The 20880-nt window shown below is 40.5% G+C and overlaps 1 protein-coding gene across 6 annotated transcripts in view; it reads left to right on the forward strand.

Annotated features, from left to right (window-relative positions):
• The window catches only part of PLS3 (plastin 3), a 115873-nt gene extending 108525 nt beyond the window's left edge, over positions 1-7348 (forward strand). For all 6 annotated transcript variants that reach the window (XM_058291817.1, XM_058291813.2, XM_058291814.2 and 3 more), the window contains 3 exons: positions 3826-3949; positions 4167-4291; positions 6173-7348. In XM_058291817.1, the coding sequence (XP_058147800.1) occupies positions 3826-3949; positions 4167-4291; positions 6173-6305 (382 nt within the window). In that variant the 3' untranslated portion in view covers positions 6306-7348. The remainder of the gene's footprint in view (positions 1-3825; positions 3950-4166; positions 4292-6172) is intronic.
• Positions 7349-20880: the final 13532 nt, after the last annotated feature.

Raw genomic sequence — 20880 nt, forward strand, 5'->3', positions numbered from 1 at the left:
GCTTGAAAACTCATATTTGTCATTTAAACTTCTTTGTCTCTCTGTACCTCACCCTTCTGGAAGTTGTGTGGCACTTTCCTGGTCCACTGACCCCCAAAGCAGTTCTCTTGGAAAGCTTTTGGCTCTTTCTCCATTGTTTTTATGAGTACATTGAGCTCTGCCTGTTAGTACATTGCCATCGTCCCACAGTCCTCAGTCATTATTATTATTATTATTTTTTAAAGATTTATTTATTTGTTTTATTCCCCCCCCCCCCCCGGTTGTCTGTTCTCGGTGTCTATTTGCTGCGTCTTGTTTCTTTGTCCGCTTCTGTTGTCGTCAGTGGCACGGGAAGCGTGGGCGGCGCCATTCCTGGGCAGGCTGCTCTTTCTTTTCACGCTGGGCGGCTCTCCTCACGGGCGCACTCCTTGCGCGTGGGGCTCCCCTACGCGGGGGACACCCTTGCGTGGCACAGCACTCCTTGAGCGCATCAGCACTGCGCATGGGCCAGCTCCACACAGGTCAAGGAGGCCAGGGGTTTGAACCACAGACCTCCCATGTGGTAGACGGACGCCCTAACCACTGGGCCAAGTCTGTTTCCCAGTCCTTATTATTTTTAAGCAAACACATCAATAGCTACAGCTTTGAAATTTCTTATATTTAGACTCTAAAATGACCTTAAGTAATTAAAGTATATTGGATGATCCATGGAAAATGGTTCCTTGTAAGTTAGGCAGCAAAACATTGAATATTCTTTTTTTATACTAAGGCTGACATCTAGACTTAAGCCTCATTTAGTAACAATAAATAAATTGTCAAAAAATTATAAACTTCCACATATATCCATTTGAAAATGAATGTGTCTTACCTAAAATGCTGAATAGCATTCATGATGACTGGGCACCAGCCAGAACACAGCTTATTTTAAATCATTACCACTGTTGGAATAGTACAAAATGTGTCTCTCGTAGACTGTTGGGCTTACTCATTAAAGCACCGTAAACTTCCCTCCTGCCACAGCAAAGGGTACATCAGTTGTAAGCCATTACTATTTAAAATATGTTTTCTCATGTAGTGTGAATCTCTTTCCATGAAACCATTATACTTTAAAACCTAAGGAAGAGGGGACAACCAGCAAGGTGGCGTTGGAGTAAGGAGCTCCTGGAGTCAGGTCCTACTATGGGGCACTTAGTAAATACCCAGAGCTATCTGGAGCTAGCTGAAGCACCTTCTTGGACTCCAGGAGGCCAAAAGAGCATCCTGCCATATCCTTGAAGGAATGGAAGGAGCAGACAGCCCATCTACAGAGAAGATTCATAACTAGAACATTCCATGCCACAGAGGCAGTGTCCATGCTCCACTGGAAGCACAGGCCGCCTTGGGAGCTATTCTGTGGCTGGAATTGAAAGCTCCACTTCCTGAAAATGGGGGAGGAAGAGACAGTTGGGCACCAACCTCACCTACTGATGAATAAATTCATGGGGCTAAAGAAGAATCCTGTGAACAGCTAAAGTTTGAACCTGTTCAAGCCAGAAATCGGATTGTGGCTAACATCTTAACTCCACACCTGGCAAAAGGGGAAGCAGGAAGGACTGAAAATCACAGTGCTGGTGGGACTGGCTTCTTTCATTGCAGGTCAGATTGCAACTTTAGCAAAAGACACAAACCCACCTCCAACAGGGAGGAACCTAGGGGAATCTGCACTTGACTCTCTGGGAAATTGCTGGCCAAACAGCAGAGATTAGTGATCATCCTACTTTGGCAGCAAAAGCTACCACAGGAGCTATTCTGTGGCTGGATAGTTTTTTATTTCTCTCCCTTCCCCCCCACCCCCGCCCCAGTAGTCTGTTCTCTCTGTACATTTGCTGCATGTTCTTGTGTCTACTTCTGTTGTCAGCAGCATGGGAATCTGTGTCTCTTTTTTTGTTGTGTGTCTTGTTGTATCAACTATCCGTGTGTGTGGCACCATTCCTGGGCAGGCTGAACTTCCTTTTGTGCTGGGTGGCTCTCCTTATGGGACGCACTCCTTGCACATGGAGCTCCCATACACGGGGGGCACTCCTGCGTGGCAGGGCACTCCTTGCGTGCATCAGCACTGCGCATGGGCCAGCTCCACACGGGTCAAGGAGGCTTTGAACCGTGGACCTCCCATGTGGTAGGCGGATGCCCTATCCATTTTTTAATTGAACACACGATTATCAAATTTATTTGGAAGGATAACTGGTCCTGAATAGCCAGAAACATCTTAAAAAGTAAAAGTGAACTCTCCTCTCTACACTTTATTTTATATTCCCTAGCTATAGTGATAAAAACAGCATGGTACTGGCATAAAGACAGACACATAGACCAATGGAACCAAATTAGTGGTTCAGAAACAGGTCCTCACATGTATGGTCAAGTGATTTTTGACTAGCCTGTCAAACCAACACATCTCGGCAGTACAGTCCATTCAACAAATGGTGCTGAAATAACTGGATATCCATAGCAAAAAGAAGGAAAGAAGACCCCTATCTCACACCTTATCAAAAAATTAACTCAAAATGGATAAAAAAACCTAAAAATAAAAGGAATAACCATAAAGCTTCTAGAAGAAATTGTAGGAAAAATAGCTTCAAGACCTGGTAACAGGTGGTGAATTCTTAAAGGAGATAAGAGGAGAACTAAGATGGACTACTGATGGTTAATGTATGTAGCAGTTTTAATTAGCTTTGCTATAAAAGTGTCGAAATGTGTGGAGTGGATGCTAACACATAGTAACTAACAGCTAGTTTATAAATGAGGATGTGGTTGAAAATGGAAGTCTGAGTATGTAAATACCAATTAACAGAATGCTAGAGAATATTCTGGGAACAGAATAGCACAGTAAATCAAGAGGTGGATGACAATTGTAGTTGATGGTACAGAGACAAGAGTGTACTTTGTTAGTTAGAGCAAATGTACATCACTATTGCAGGGTGGTGGGAATGTGGAGAAGCATGGGGGAAGATACAACTGGAGTGGACAATGAACTGTGTTTAGTAATAATAATATAATATTCTTGCATCTATGCCAAAGATGTACTGTGTTGATAATGGGGCAGTATGGAAAGCATGTGCCAAGTGTACACTATGGACGTGGTAACAATCAGTTGATATTATATTATTTGTAACAAATGTTCCACCACAGTGTGGTGTGTTGATAGAGGGGTGTTATTTGGGAATTCCACACATGTACATGATTGTTTTGTAAGTTTACTACTTCTATCATAAAAAAAATTTCTTTAAATAATAATAGGGGGTTGGGAGAAAAATACATCAAATATAAGATAAGGAGTATAATGAGTAGTAAGATTTTGACAATATTTTTTCATAATTTGTAACAAACATCGCATGACAATGCAAGGTGTTGGTGAAGGGTTGATGTATGGGACCCCTGTATGATGTCACGCACGTTTGCTTTGTAAGTTTACAACTTTTACTATACACTTATTGTTCCTGTATGTTCATATATAAATATATATAAATGATATAAAGATAATAATAATAATAGAGGAAGTTGGGGGAAATTCTTTGGTTAGTATTAATATTTTGACTATGTTCTTTAATCATTAGTTAAAAAGGTTTAACAACAATGGAAGATATTAGTGGTAGGATGAGATGCGAGAGTCCTGTGTGATGTTATATATGTTTGTTTTGTAAGTTTGCAACTATTACTGTACACTTCTTGTTTATGTATGAGTGATATATTTCAATAACTTTTTTGAAAATTAAACCTAAGGAATAAAAGAAAGGAAGATAAAGCATCTTCCTAATGTTTTCATTTTTTCTTTTAAAGTATATTGACTTTTTCTCCGGCTTCATCTCTTAGATATACCCTCAATGTCCTAGAAGATCTTGGAGAGGGTCAGAAAGCTAATGATGACATTATTGTAACATGGGTGAACAGAACATTGAGTGAAGCTGGAAAATCAACTTTCATTCAGAGTTTTAAAGTAAGAAGCTATATATTATTACTAAAGATTATGTGTGCTAGGAGATGTCCAAAATTTGGAAGAGGAATCTTTGGTTTCTTTGTGACCAAATATTATTGTTGGGCTAATAACAGGATTCTCTTTTAGTTCACTGGGCTTTTTTTTGGCACTTTATATGCATTATTATATGTTCATTTTACAAATTAAAATTCTCAGATTTGTTCCTCTTTTATACTAGGACAAGGCAATCAGCACCAGTTTGGCAGTGGTAGATTTAATTGATGCCATCCAGCCTGGCTGCATTAACTATGACCTTGTTAAGATAAGCAATTTAACAGAAGATGACAAGCACAGCAATGCCAAGTAAGATATACTGCATAATACCGTGGAAAGATCACAGACTTTGCAGCCAGTCAGATTTGGATTCTATTTCAGGCTCTGACACATAAAAGAGGTATCATCTGTGGGAAACCTCTCACATTTCAGAATCCTCGTCAGTAAAATTGGGGCAAGAGTACTTATATTTTACAAATGTAATTTTTATAAAATATTTAAGGTAAGGAAAGAACCTAGCATTGTGCCTAACAACTAGTAGGTACCTGGTCATTTAGTGCATTAGTGGATTACAGAAATAATATAGTATATGTTTTTCACACAAATCAGCTACAAACTTATACCACAGTGTGGGGGGAGGAGCTAAAGATAGTTGTACTTTAGAGTATTCTCTCATTCTCTCTTAAACACATTATCCACTTATGTACCTTTTATGGTACATGTATCTCTTTTTCTACATAAGTTAAATTTATCTTTCTTGGTTTCTAAATTGGCAGGAAGCTTGATAAACTTCAGCAGAAGACTATTCCTTGAAAATTACATCCGTTTAAATACTGAGGCAGACTTTTTTTTTTAACCTGTTTTTTCCCTTCTCCACCAAAGACCTAGACAATGACTTGGTTCCTATAGGTGACCCATGAAAGCTTTACTAATATACACAGAAAATAGAAATGCTTTGAAGAATAACCAAGAAGCATTCCTAAAAATGTTCAAAGCTGAGCATGTCATTTATTCTTTCCTTGAAAAATACTTGCAATATATGTGATATGTATCATATATAATACATAATATAAAAAGAGCTCTTAAACATCTCTTTCCAGCAACTTTTTGGTTTAATCTTTTTTTTAAGATTTATTTTATTTCTCTCCTCTCCCTCCCCCCCCCCCCCCATTGTCTGCTCTCTTGCGTCCATTTGCTGTGTGTTCTTCTGTGTCCAGTTGCATTCTCGGCGGCATCAAGAATCTGTGTCTCTTTTCGTTGTGTCACCTTGATGCGTCTCCTCTCCTTATGTGCAATGCCACTCCCGGGCAGGCTGCACTTCTTTCGCTCAGGGCGGCTTTCCTTTCACGGCGCACGACTTGCACATGGGGCTCCACTACGCAGGGGACATCCTCCTTGGCATGGCACTCCTTGCACATGGCAGCACTGCACGTGGGCCAGCTCACCACATGGGCCAGGAGGCCCTGGGTTTTAACCTTGGACCTCCCAGATGGTAGGCGGATGCTCTATCAGTTCAGCCACATCTGCTTCACTGGTATAATAATCTTTAAAAAGTACTGTTGTAAAACACCTAGAAATGCTTCATGTGTCCCTTGAAGTGTGGTCCAGACAATTTTCCAAGCTGGATGCTTTAATTCTTCCCTCTCTTTCTCTAACATTTCTTTTTCTTGGTCAGGACACTCTGTCAATGTACTTGTAGGCATTCTCCCATCCTCAAATATTTAGAAGTATTCACTGCATCTACCTAAGCAACTTTAATTTGACATCTTGATGTAGTTTCACCCCACATCTCTAGGATTACATAAGAGTGTCTGTTATTTTATTACATGCTTAATGAAAATATCAACATTGTTGAATCTAAAGCCAATCTGAAAATTCATATATTTTTTTTTCATTTTCTGTCAAGTCAATACTTCAAGCTTAATTCTCATTTTATACTGGAGAAGGGTAATAATAAAAATGATCACTCCCAGGTAATAGAATTTAAACTCCTTACGTAACTTAAAAGTGAACTCAAAAACAAAACCAACTGAAAACTAGACCTCAAAAAAGTGAACTCCTTCAGATTTGAACTTCCAAATGGAATTTTTGCATGCCAGCCAAATGAGTATATAAGAGGAAACTGATGTCTCATATAATTCCATTGACTGACAAGAATATCACCCTAATTTTTGTTTCCTCATAAAATAGGTATGCGGTTTCAATGGCTAGAAGAATTGGAGCCAGGGTTTACGCTCTCCCTGAAGACCTTGTGGAAGTAAAGCCCAAGATGGTTATGACTGTGTTTGCATGCTTGATGGGCAGGGGTATGAAGAGAGTGTAAAATAACCAATCTGCATAAAAACAACCTTGCTCCCAGGTGCATGATTAGCAGGTTAGCTCTTTCCAGGAAGAAGTATCCCTGGCTTAAGAACTGTTGGTCAAAGGACTTTTTTAAATTAACGTGACTAGCTCATCACCAGAGGCCTCAGGGTGAAGGGTTTTAATAAAAACAACTGCTCTTTCCAATGGTCACAGTTGTATTTGTCAGATATACCTGAAGTGTGCTCATAGCCAAACCATTTTACTCTCTCCTATGTTGCTGCCCTTGACGTTTCCTGTTGCTGTATGTTATTTCTCGCTATGCATCTTTCCCCTCTTAGAATGTCCACCTATTGGGACTTGCTTAGGCGATTAGTTATGAATATAGTTAGACAGTAATTTTGCTATCCATCCACTGTGATAGTTCTTATTCAAGACTTTGGTCAGAGGGTATTTGGAAATGAGTATCCTTTGCTTATCATTATAGTACTGAAAATTTGCAGAAGTAACTGGCTATGCAGAATGTAATAAAACCTTTTAATATTCTTTTATTCTTAAAATAATATGTTTTTACAGTATTCTTTCTACATGATCCTTTTTTTGTACATTTAAGAATATTTTGATTACATTAAACAAAACTGCTCATTTTGCTACTCTTTAAAGAGGTCTACAAATAAGTAAAAAGCATGCAATACAGGTAGAGGAAAAATGTTCTTTAAATTTGTATCATCCCTTACCCACCAAAGCTATAAACAGTTGACAGATTATTTTTTTTAAATCTGTATCACCAACTTCTCCCTTTAAGTATAAAATGCTTTTGAATAAGACACTTTGGAGAAGAGAAAGTACTCAGAAGTAGGCCAGGTATGCTAAGTGTACAAAACTTTTTTAAATTTTGCAACTGAAATAAGAAGATGTGGTTACTAAAAATTTTAAATATATATGTAGGACTTTATGTACTCTTGCTTTGCTATAGTATTCAAGATCATAATGTTACTTTAACTCTGAAATGTTATGTATTCTGGTAGCAATGTATTAGTTCAAATAAAGGCATTTATATAATAATTACACTTTTCTTCATGCTTCTGTCCCCTAGTAGTAGACCAGTTTTACTTTCTCCAATATTCTAACTTGGTCTATTATATAAAATGATGCTTGCTTAATTTGAAATTGAGGGACTGAATTAAGGGTACTGCAAATGGGGAGAGATGGTTTTCTCCACCTTGCCAAAATGTACTTATTCACTTCCAATCTTTTGTTTTCCTCTCCATCTCCCTCTCCCACTTCAATATTCTACGATATACAGAAGATTAAAACTCAAGGGATCTGAACAACTGTGGAAAAGAGATTATTTATGGCAAATTTCCCAACTTTGACACTATTCACATTAGAGTTTGGATAATTCATTTGTAGTGGACTATCCTATGCAATGCAGGATGTTTGGCAGTATCTCTGGTATACACACACTAGATGCCATTGGCACCACATCTCCCAGGTGTAACAAGCAAATAGTCTCTAGTCATTTTCTTCCTTTCTTCAAATAGGAGTAGAATTTTGGATGGTTCACTCTACAATGCCCACAATCTATATGAATACATAATGGGATAGTTAAGAAATGATTTTGTAAAGCTATGAGCCAGAAAACATAATTTCTTCCATTTTCCAAAAAAAAATGCAACATATATGATAACTGGTTAAAATCAGTGATATATTAATATTGCAAATAAAAACTACAAGGAGATATCTTACACCAATTAGAATGGCAGCTATTAAAAAACCAGAGGACTATGAGTGTTGGAGAAGTTGAGGAATGGGCACACTCATCCACTACTGGTGGGAATGTACAAGGATCCAGCCACTATGAAGGAAAGAAAATAAGAAAGCACTAGAAAAAATATAACAGAGCTGGTTCTTTGAGAAGATCAATAAAATTGACAAACCCTTAGCTAGACTAACAAAGAAAATATGAGAGAAGGTGCAAATACACAAAATAAGAAATGAAAAAGGGTATTTTACCACTGAACATGCAGAAATAAAGACTATCTTAAGAGGATATTTTGAAAAACAATAAGCCAACAAGAAGGACAATTTAGAGGAAAGGGACAAATTCAAAAAATATAAATAGAAGGAAAATTGCTTAATTCATTTTATGATGCCAACAATATCCTAATACCAAAGCCAAACAAACAAAGCACAAGAAGTAACATTTACAGACCAATCTCTCTAATGAACCTAGATGCTAAAATCTTAGAGTGGAGGTGGTGCAAGAGAGTAATCGCCTCTCTCCCCCTCTAAAAGATCCCAGGAACGGTTCCTGGAGCTGCCTAATGAGAATACAAAAAAACACAGAAGATCATACAGCTAATGGACACAGAGACTAGACAACAGGGGCAACAGGGGGAGGGGGGTGGAGAAATAAATGAAAAAAATCTTTGCAAGTGAGTAAAATCCTCAGCAAAATACTTGCTAATCTTATTCAACAACATGTCAAAAAAATTATACAACATGATCAAGTGGGTTTCATCCCTGGTATGCTGTCTCATGTGCAGAGCTGATGCGCGCATGGAGTGCCGTGCCACGCAGGGGTGTCCCCCACGTAGGGGAGCCCCATGGGCAAGGAGTGCACCCCGTAAGGAGAGCCGCCCAGCGCGAAAGAAAGTGCAGCCTGCCCAGGAATGGTGCCACCCACACGCAGAGCTGACATCAACAAGATGACGCAACAGAAAGAAACAGATTCCCATGCCACTGACAAAAACAGAAGCAGACAAAAACAAGAACACGCAGCAAAATGGACACAGAGAACAGACAACTGGAGGGGGAGGGGAAGAGGAGAGAAATAAATAAAAAATAAATCTTTAAAAAATAAAAAAAAAATACCATTAAAAAAGGAAAGGATGTAGACACCGAGGAAGAAATGGAAGAAATTGCCTTGCCACTATACATACAGGGCAACACCTATAGCAGTGATGACAGACAATATATCAAAAACAAAGCTTTTCATTTTTTGATACCCCAATTTATTTTTCCTTCATTTAATTTTTCTAATTTAATATGTATTCTATATCTAAACTTTAAATCCATCAGTATATTCCATTTTCCTATTAATGGAACCTGGCAATATATTAGGCTTCCTTTTTAAAGAAGTTTTGGACTACAGAGAGATTCAACTACGGCAGGGAGAAACACTGGTGTGGGGTGGTATTGATAGGGGCACATGGTTGGGAGGGAGTTCTCCAGGACATGTATACATGGTACATAAAAGTGTTTGGACAATTCCATAGTGGTTTCAGTTAAAAATGACAACTGAGAGAGTGCTGAATTCCTAGCCAGGGGAACTCTATCACATTCCCCAATGGAAAAGCAACAATCCCCCAAGTGCAATGGCAAAGACCAATAAAGATGGATGGTCCAACAATGAGCCCTTGATACTGATGGTGCTGATTATGAGCCTGTGTGCCTGAAATATGAACTAGGCCTAGAACTGCAGGGTGCCTAAGAGTTACCTCCTGAGAGCCCCGATGCTGCTCAAATATGGCTAGTCTCTAAGCCAAACTCAGCTTGTAAATGCATTACTTTCCCCCCAGCCTGAGACTCGACTTCTGGGGATGAGCCTCCCTGGTGCCGAGGGATTTCCACCAAGCACCAGCTGATGATGTAACTAGAAAAAGACCTCGAATAAAAGGATCAACTCAGACCAGAAGAATATCTCAGCCTACATGTAATATCAGATGTTAAAAACTGCTTTTTGACCTTTGATAAAAGGGGGAACTGGAAAGGACAAATGAGTTTATATAGCTATGAGTCTCAAATAAAAAGGCAGTCATCAGGGGGATAATGCTTATGCATTCCTCAGCAGGGTACCAGAGACATCCAAAGTAGATAGAAGTCCAGGTACTGGTTCTCCTGAGGGCTGTGGATACCCACAGGTTCTTTGGTCATGACAGATAGCTCTGGAGTTCAGTGCCATGTCAGTTGGCCCTACTTTGGAATTTGGGTTCCTGAATGTGATGGAGTTGGACTCAGATATGTCCTTTCTACACATGTCTCTTCTGTTACTGTTAATGGACCTGTGGTTGGTGTTTGGGTTGTTGCATACTCAAGAGACCTGAATCTCTGGACTGACCATGTGGCAGCCAGGCCCTGAGCCTCAGCAGACTTGCAACTCCTACCCTCTTGTTTATTGGACTTAAACTGGCCACTTAACAGGGAGGTGAAGATCAACCACCACACCAGGGAGCCAAGAGTGCCTACAACTGCAAGCAAGAGAATTGCATCCATCATCCATGTGGAATCTAAGACCCATCTTGATGAAGAGGGGGACTGGACTTAACCATCCTAGGGTCCACAGAATGGAGGAATATAAACTAAAGTGGACTTACTGATGTTCTGCTGGGGAACTATTGTGACTACTAAGGGAAGAAATTATAATATTAATGTGGAGAAAGTGGACACGGTAGTTGCTGATGGTAGGGAGAGGTAAGAAGGGATATGATGTGGGGGCATTTTCAGGATTTGGAGTTATCATGGGTTGTGGTGCAGGGACAGATGCTGGACATTGTGTGTCCTGCCATGGCCCACTGGGTGGAATGGGAGAGTGTAGACTACAATGTAGACTACTGTTCATGTGGTGCAGCAGTGCTCCAAAATGTATTCACCAGGTGCAGGGAATGTGCCACAATGATGGAAGAGGTTGTTGATGTGGGAGGAGTATAGTAGTGGGGTGGGGGGTATATGGGGACCTCATTTTTTTTAATGTAATATTTAAAAGAAAATAAGAAAAATTTTAAATAAAATAATAAATTAAAAAATCAAATACCTAGGAATAAATTTAACTAAAGTTGTAAGAGATTTATACACCAAAAAATACACAGCATTGTTAAAGGAAATCATATAAAACATTAATAAATTGAAGAATAGTCCCTGCTCATGGATAGGAAGACTAAATATCATTAAGATGTCTATCCTACTGAAACTGATCTACAGATGTAATGCAATCACAATAAAAATTAACACATTTTTTAATGAACTGGAAATGCTAAATATGAATTTATTTGGAAGGGAAAGGGGCCCCAAATAGACAAAAAGACAATGAAAAAGAAGACTGAAATTGGAGGAATCATGCTACCTCACTTCAAAAGATACTACAAAGTTACATTGGTCTAAACAACATGGTAAAAGCAAAAGGATAGAGATACTGAGCATACGAACTGAACTGAGAGTTCTGATACAGATCCTCTCATATACAGTCATCTGATATTTCACAAGGCCACCAAACCCACTCAACTGGGAGAGAAAGGCCTCTTCAACAAATGGTACTTGGAGAACTGGATATCCATATGCAAAACAATGGAAGAGGATTACCATCTCACACCTTATACAAAAATCTACTCAAGATGGATCAAAAACCTAAATATAAGAGCCAAGACCATGAAGAACTTAGTAGACAATATAGGGAAGCATCTACTGGATCTTGTAACAGGAAATGTCTTCATAAATGTCACACCCAATCACGAGCAGTGAAAGAAAAAATATATTAATGGGACCACCTCAAAATTAAAGCCTTTTGCAACTTAAAGGAGTGTATCAAGAAGTTTAGAGGAGAGGGGGCAAGATGGCGGCTGAGTGAACATCCCTGTTAGAGTCTTCTGCAGGGAATCGGCTGGGCGGCGTTGGAGACTCTTTGGGACCGGATTGTTTCCGGATTTTTGCTGGTCCGGAGGTGTCTGGACATCGATTCGGAGGGAAGGTAACAGAGAGGATTCGTCTGTGAAATATACACGGAGATCCCAGCTACCTGTAGAGGATTCCCTTCTTGGGTAGGCGGAGACGAGGCATCTAGCCCCGCTCGGTGGGGCTGAGCCAGGCCGGGCCGCGCTGCGCCGGCGGTGAGCGGGGCCGGGCGGGGCCGAGCCAGGCCGAGCCGGGCCGCGGTAGCGTTTGGAGCCGGGCGGGGCCGGTGGAGGCCCCGGCTGCGGGCCGCGGTAGCGCTTGGAGCCGGGCGGGGCCGATGGAGGCCCCGGCTGCGGGCCGCGGTAGCGCTTGGAGCCGGGCGGGGCCGGTTCAGGCCCCGGCTGCGGGCCGCGGCAGCGCTTGGAGCCGGGCGGGGCCGGTGCAGGCCCCGGCTGCGGGCCGCGGCAGCGCTTGGAGCCGGGCGGGGCCGGTGCAGGCCCCGGCTGCGGGCCGCGGCAGCGCTTGGAGCCGGGCGGGGCCGGTGCAGGCCCCGGCTGCGGGCCGCGGCAGCGCTTGGAGCCGGGCGGGCCCGGGTCAGGCCGCGGCGGGTACGGAGCCGGGCAGGGCCGGTCCAGGCCGCGGTGGTGGGAGGTGGACGCCGGAGCCGGCTGGGCTGCTGTAGCGAGCGGAGCTGGGCGGAGCCAGGCCAGGCCAAGGCGGCGTGAGGAGCCGGGCAGAGCCGGTCCAAGCCTCCACGGCGGGCGGAGTCGGGCCTGCAGAGAGGTTTCTGTTTTTTTTTTGTTTGTTTGTTTGTTTGTTTGTTTTTGGTTTTTTTTTTTTTTTTTAATTTTACTTAATTTTTTTTTTTTTTTTTTTTTTTGAGCATCTGCAGTACTGGGGAGTTCGTGGGCCCTGGGCGGCCTATTGGAGGTTTGTGGGAAGGGAGGTGCTTGCAGACCCATTTGGGCAGACAGACGGGGGGGTTTTAGGGCAAAGCGGGGGGAAGTTGTTGTTTTAGGTAGTGTTGCAATTGTGACACGTGTGTACCTGTATCTCTCTTCTCCCTATCCGTTCCCCACCGTTTGCCCATCCTCTTTTTCTTTCTTCCTTTCTTCTTGCCTTTCTTTTTTCTTTATTATAATTAGTTTGTTTTTTTTTTTTTTTCGGTTTTCTCTTTCCCTCTTGTCCCTCATCTTCCACTTATTTTTACTTTAATTCAAGTATACAATAGGTGCTACAGGGAACACCTCACATTTGCTGGGTTTTCCCATCCTCCACTGCCTCATTTCTGTGTGAACTGATTTAGGCTACCTACACTATCCCCCTTCCCCTGCATCTTGATATCCACTATCATCTACTGTCTCTCCTATATTCCACCCCCCACCTCCCGTTCTTTGATCCACAAAGTGTCTAACTCTTAATTTCTAATACCTTTGTTCTGTTTCCTATTATCCACTCTTGAAACTATTACCTTTCTTTTCTTTTTCCCTCTCTCATGAAAACAATAGCTGTGTAGTTCATACCATATTCCTCCCAAATTCAGTCATCAACTTCATAAAAGGTACTCTACCTACAGCTATAACTCTATACAATCGACATGAATCTAACCTCCATCCTTCCAGATCTCATATTCCTGCTTTATTAACATACATCACCAATACAACTTTACACTTTTCCCTTGCTTACACAATTGCCTTTCCCCAACACTAATACTTTCCTCTAAAGTGAACTTAACCAACAACAAGTAACTAGAATAAGAAGAAAAAAGTGACAAAGAGAAGATATAACACCTGTGCAAAAATAACAACTAATTAACCGCCAAGAGCAGACAAAGAAGCTAAGGAACTGATTAAATTCGTCAAAATAAAGAGATGACCAGAAAGCAACAAAAATCTACGAACCAAACCAATAATCAGGAAAACATGGCTGAATCCAATCAACAAACCAATAATCACGAAGGGGAGCAAAACTTGGCACAAGCAATGAAAGATCTCAGAACATTTATCACCGACAAATTTGATGCAGTAATGAAAGAGGTTAACAACATGAAGACATCACTTGGAGGGGAAATTGCAGACATACGCAAAAACATAACAGATATGATGGGAATGAACACCACAGTTCAAGAAATCAAAAATACACTTGCAGCAAATATCAGCAGACTAGAAGAGACAGAGCAGAGAATTAGTGATGTGGAAGACAGTACATCAGAAATCAAACAGATAGTAGAAGGGGTCAATAAGAAGATAGAAAAAATCCAATTAGGATTTAGGGACCTGAATGACAATGCAAAACGCTCAAACATACGTATTATAGGCATTCCAGAAGGTGAAGAGAAGGGAAAGGGGTCAGAAAGAGTGTTGCAGGAAATAATGGCTGAAAACTTCCCAAATCTACTGAAAGAGACAGATGTACATATCCAAGAAGCACAGCGCACTCCACAAGTCATAAACCCCAACAGGCCCACCCCAAGACATATACTTGTCAAATTATCCAATGCTCAAGGCAAAGAGAAAATCCTAAAAGCAGCAAGAGAAAAGAAAACCATCACATACAAGGGAAGCTCAATTAGATTAAGTGCTGATTTCTCTTCTGAAACCATGGAGGCAAGAAGACAGTGGTATGATATAGTCAAGGTACTAAAGGAAAAAAATTTCCAACCAAGAATACTCTATCCAGCTAAACTAGCATTCAAACATGATGGAGAGTTCAAAATATTCGCAGACAAACAGAAACTGAAAGAGTATACCAACAAGAAACCTCCCCTTCAAGAAATTCTAAAGGGAGTTCTGCAGGAAGAAAGGAAAAAACAGGAAAGGCAAAGTTGGAGGAGAGTATAAGACCAACAACAACAACAAAAAAGACAAAAAAAAATATACAAACAAAATATGACAAACACAAATCCAATCAAAATATGGCTAACACAAATAATTCCTTGATAGTAATAACACTGAATGTCAATGGATTAAACTCACCTATCAAAAGATTCAGACTGGGACACTGGATAAGGAAATATGACCCATCCATATGCTGTCTACAAGAGACACATCTTAGACCCAGAGACGCATGGAGATTGAAAGTGAAAGGCTGGAAAACAATCATACAAGCTAACAATAACCAAAAAAAGGCAGGAGTAGCTATATTAATATCAGACAAAATAGACTTTAAATGTGAAACAATTGTGAGAGACAAAGAAGGATACTACATTTTAGTCAAAGGGAAAATCTGTCAAGAAGATCGAACAATCATAAATATCTATGCCCCTAACAAGGGTGCCTCTAAATACGTCAGGCAAACGCTGGAAAATCTAAGTGAAAGAATAGATACATCTACAATTATAGTGGGGGATTTTAATACACCACTATCAACTCTGGACAGAACATCTCAAAAGAGAATCACCAAAGAAACAAAACATCTGAATAGTATATTAGAGGAGCTCGATCTAATAGACATATATAGATCGCTACAACCAAACACAGCAGGATATACATTTTTCTCAAGCGCACATGGATCATTCTCCAAGATAGATCATATGCTAGGCCACAAAGAAAGGCTGAACGAATTCAGAAAGATTGAAATCATACAAAACATTATCTCTGACCACAGTGGAGTCAAGCTGGAGATTTGCAAGGGAAAGAAGCCCAGATTTCACACCACGATTTGGAAATTAAACAACACACTCTTAGAAAAACAGTGGGTCAAAGAGGAAATCTCAAAAGAAATCAATGACTACCTTGAAACAAATGATAATGATAACACAACATACCAAAATTTATGGGATGCAGCAAAAGCAGTACTGAGAGGGAAGTTTATAGCCATAAATTCATATATCAAAAAAGAAGAAAGAGCAAAAATTGAAGAACTAACTGCACATTTGAAGGAATTAGAAAAACAACAACAAAGTAACCCAACAGGAAGAAGAAGGAAGGAAATAACAAAGATAAGAGCAGAACTAAATGAAATAGAAAATAAGAAAGCACTTGAACAGATAAACAAGACCAAGAGCTGGTTTTTTGAGAAGATTAACAAAATTGACAAACCTTTAGCAACACTAACAAAGAAAAAAAGAGAGAAGATGCAAATACACAAAATAAGAAATGAGAAAGGCGATATCACCACTGACCCCACAGAAATAAAGACTATCATAAGAGGATATTTTGAAAAACTGTATTCCAACAAAAATGACAATCTAGAGGAAATGGACAAATTCCTAGAAACACATAAACAGCCCATATTGACAAAAGAAGAAATTGATTATCTTAACAAACCAATCACAAGCACAGAGATAGAATCAGTTATTAAAAATCTCCCAACTAAGAAGAGCCCAGGGCCAGATGGCTTCACAGGTGAATTCTATAAAACATTCCGGAAAGAACTGACACCAATCCTGCTGAAACTATTCCAAACCATCGAAACAGAAAGAACATTACCCAACTCCTTCTATGATGCCAACATTACCCTAGTACCAAAGCCAAACAAAGACATCACAAGAAAGGAAAATTACAGACCAATTTCTCTAATGAACCTAGACGCAAAAATACTTAACAAAATACTTGCTAATCGTATTCAACAACACATTAAACGAATTATACACCACGACCAAGTGGGATTCATCCCAGGTATGCAAGGATGGTTCAACATAAGAAAATCAATCAACGTAATACACCATATAAACAGATTGAAGGAAAAAAATCACATGATTATATCTATTGATGCAGAAAAACCATTTGACAAAATACAGCACCCTTTCTTGATAAAAACACTCCAAATGATTGGAATACAAGGAAATTTTTTGAACATGATAAAGAGTATATATGAAAAACCTAAAGCCAATATTGTTTACAATGGAGAAATCCTAGACTCCTTCCCTCTAAACTCAGGAACAAGACAAGGATGCCCACTGTCGCCGCTCCTATTTAACATTGTCTTAGAAGTACTTGCTCGAGCACTGAGGCAAGAATCAGAAATAAAAGGCATTCAAATTGGAAAGGAAGAAGTCAAAATTTCATTATTTGCAGATGACATGATCCTATACATAGAAAACCCTGAGAGATCTACAACGAAGATTCTAGAACTCATAAATGAGTTTAGTAAAGTCGCAGGTTATAAGATCAATGCGCAAAAATCAGTAGCATTTCTGTACACCAATAATGAGCAAGATCAGGAGGAAATCAAGAAACAAATACCATTCACAATAGTAAATAAAAAAATCAAATACTTAGGAATAAATTTAACTAAAGAGGTAAAGAACTTATACAACGAGAATTATACAAGATTGTTCAAGGAAATCAAAGAAGACCTAAATAAATGGAAGACTATTCCTTGTTCATGGATAGGAAGACTGAACATTATTAAGATGTCTATCCTACCAAAATTGATCTACACATTCAATGCAATCCCAATAAAAATCAATGCAGCCTTCTTTAAGGAACTAGAAAAACTAACTATGAAATTTATTTGGAAAGGAAAGAGACCCCGAATAGCCAAAGACATACTGAAAAAGAAAAACGAAATTGGAGGAATCACACTACCTGACTTCAAAACATACTATAAAGCTACGGTGGTGAAAACAGCATGGTATTGGCATAAGGAGAGACATATAGACCAATGGAATCGAATTGAAAGCTCTGATATAGAACCTCACATATACAACCACATAATATTCGATAAAGCCACCAAACCCTCTCAACTGGGAGAGAGTGGCCTATTCAACAAATGGTGCCTGGAGAACTGGCTAGCCATATGTAGAAGAATGAAAGAGGATTACCATCTCACACCTTATACAAAGATCAACTCAAGATGGATCAAAGACCTAAATATAAGAGCCAAGACCATAAAAACCTTAGAAAGCAGTGTAGGGAAACATCTACAGGACCTTGTAATAGGTAATGGATTTATGAATATCTCACCAAAAGCACGAGCAGCAAAAGAACTAATAGATAAATGGGACTTCCTCAAAATTAAAGCCTTCTGCACCTCAAAGGAGTTTGTCAAGAAAGTAAAAAGGGAGCCCACACAGTGGGAGAAAATATTTGGCAATCATATATCTGATAAGAAACTTATAACTTGCATATATAAAGAACTCCTACATCTTGAAAATAAAAAGATAAACAATCCATTTAAAAAATGGGAAAAAGACTTAAACAGACACTTCTCCGAAGAAGAAATACAAATGGCAAGAAAGCACATGAAAAAATGTTCCAAATCTCTAGCTATCAGGGAAATGCAAATCAAAACCACAATGAGATACCATCTTACACCCATAAGATTGGCAGCTATGAAAAAAACAGAAGAATACAAGTGCTGGAGAGGATGTGAAGGAAGGGGAACACTCATCCACTGCTGGTGGGAATGCAGAAGGATCCAACCATTCTGGAGAACAGTATGGCGGTTTCTCAAAAAACTAGCCATAGATTTGCCATATGACCCAGCAATACCTCTGCTGGGAATATACCCAGCAGAACTGAAAACAAGAACACAAACCAATATATGTACACCAATGTTCATAGCAGCATTGTTCACTATTGCCAAAAGTTGGAATCAACCCAAATGCCCATCAACAGACGAGTGGATCAATAAAATGTGGTATATACACACAATGGAATACTACTCGGCTGTAAGAACAAACACACTACAAACACATGTGATAACATGGATGAATCTTGAGAACCTTATGTTGAGTGAAGCAACCCAGACATTGAAGGACAAATACTACATGACCTCAATGATATGAAATAAACAAGCTGCCCTAGATAGCAAGAGACTGAACGATAGGCTTGCAGGAAATCGGAGGGTGGAGGAAGGATATGAGCCGATGTCTGCAGGGGTGGAATTTAAGACGAGATGGTGGTAAGTATGAACACAAAGAAGAGATAAAAGGGGGGCAAGGGGTTGCCTTTGCTTGGGGCTTTGCGGGTTTGAGGGTGGCTGGGGAGGGACGGGTGGGTAACGTTGCCCAAAAGTGGGGGGAGGGAGGGGTAGCATACGAACCAGGAGAGGGTCAGGTGTTGGTGGAGAGTAAAATGCCGAGAAAATCATATCAAAATATAATAAAGAGGGTTACCTGTTTAGAATGCTCGAGGGGAGGGTCTGATGCAGGACGGGCTCCTGGGGAATGTCTAAATGCTCATTCTGCCAGAGTGGGTGACACCATGGGGTAGAAACCCAAGTAGTGAGAGTGGGGGTGGACCCACATCCTGGGGAGGACTAATGCCATCCAATAGAGGGAACTGTATCCCTCGAGAGAAAGGGTGGCTCCCAGGGCATTGGGGCAGTTGAGCAAGTTAGGCCCTGAACACTATTCCATCTATCTCTGGAAGTGGCTCCTCAGGAAACGGAGGTTGGCTATCACTGAGGGCACCAAGGTGGAAGGGAAAATGGACGTTAAATGTGTGGAACCAAAGTAAATGGGGGGTAAGAGAGGAGTTTCTTGAGAGTACACAAGGATGGATATAAAACATGTAATATTACACCATAACATATAGGAGATGACAGACTGATAATGTAAACCATAATGTAAAACATAGGATAACTAAAAATGTAAAGAACTGTGTATCCTAAAGTATGCACCATAATGTAAACACAGATGTCACCTTGTTAGAAAGCTAATGTCTCAGACTCTGTACATCACTTTAAGTAAATATGATATGAATAGGGCGTAAGAGTATCACTGTGGAAGGGAAAAGGTTTTCTGGTGGATGTGTGGGAGTGCTGTATATTATATATATACATTGCTGTGGTCTAGGACTCCTGTGAAGAAAAGCTGAATAATTAGGGGGGGTGGGGGGGGAAAAAAGAAAAAAATAGGATGTGGAATTTTTTCAAGTCAACATTCTTTATCTAAGTTCTTTATCTAACTTTATCCAAGTTCTTAATCTATCCTTTAAACTCATCGCTATATGCCATTCCCTAGTAAGGGACCATGACATTATATTGGGCTTCAAATTTCGGGGAGTTCTGGATCACAGAGTGTTTCAACAATGACAATGGAGGGATACTGGTATGGGATACCAATGACAGGTGATATATGACTGACAGGGAGCTGTACAGAACATATGTCCAGGGTGCATGGTAATGTTTGGATATACTCATAGTGGCAACAATTAAAAACCACAGTAGGGGGGGTACTGGGTTCCTGGCCAGTGGTGCTCTGTCGTGGTCCCTAGGGGAGCAGCGACAGTCTCCCAGGTGCAGCGGCGGGGACCGGGGGGGAGTGGGGTTTCAACAGTGAGCCCCTGATGCTAATGACTATGCTTGTGAGCTGATGGGCCTGAAATAAGAACAAGGCCTAGAGCAGCATTGTGCCTGGGAATTTCCTCCTGTCAGCCTTCATGTTACTCATATGTGACCAGTCTTGAAGCCAAACTCGGCGTGTAAATGCAATGCCTTGCCCCCAGCATGGGACATGACACCCGGGGATGAGCCTCCTTGGCACCGAGGGACCACTATCAACTACCAACTGATGATGCAACTGGAAAATGATCTTATACGGAAGATTCAATGCGGATCAGCAGAATATCCCTGTCTACATAAAATAACATGACTTTAAAATGCTGTTTGACCTAATGTAAGGGGGAAATGGAAAGGAGAAATGAATTTATATGGCTACGAGTCTCTAAAAAAGAGTCTGGAGGCTGTCAGAAGGATTGCCCTTGTGCACAACTGAGCGGGGTCTGAGAGACAGATAGAGCAGATACAACCCCCAGGTATTGGTTGCTTTGAGTGCTAAAGAGACCTGTGGGAGTTATGGTCATGGCCAATGGGGTTAACTACCAGGTCAGATGGCCCCTCTTTGGAACTGGTGTTTATGTGTGATGAATCTGGACTCAGATGGGATCTCTCTTCATGGGACTTTCATGCTAATGTGCTGGAGGTGCAGATGGTGTTGGGGTTTGGTATATATTTGGGGGATTTGAATCTCTGGACTG

This window comes from Dasypus novemcinctus, chromosome X (genome assembly GCF_030445035.2).
Source record: "Dasypus novemcinctus isolate mDasNov1 chromosome X, mDasNov1.1.hap2, whole genome shotgun sequence".
Taxonomy (NCBI): domain Eukaryota; kingdom Metazoa; phylum Chordata; class Mammalia; order Cingulata; family Dasypodidae; genus Dasypus; species Dasypus novemcinctus.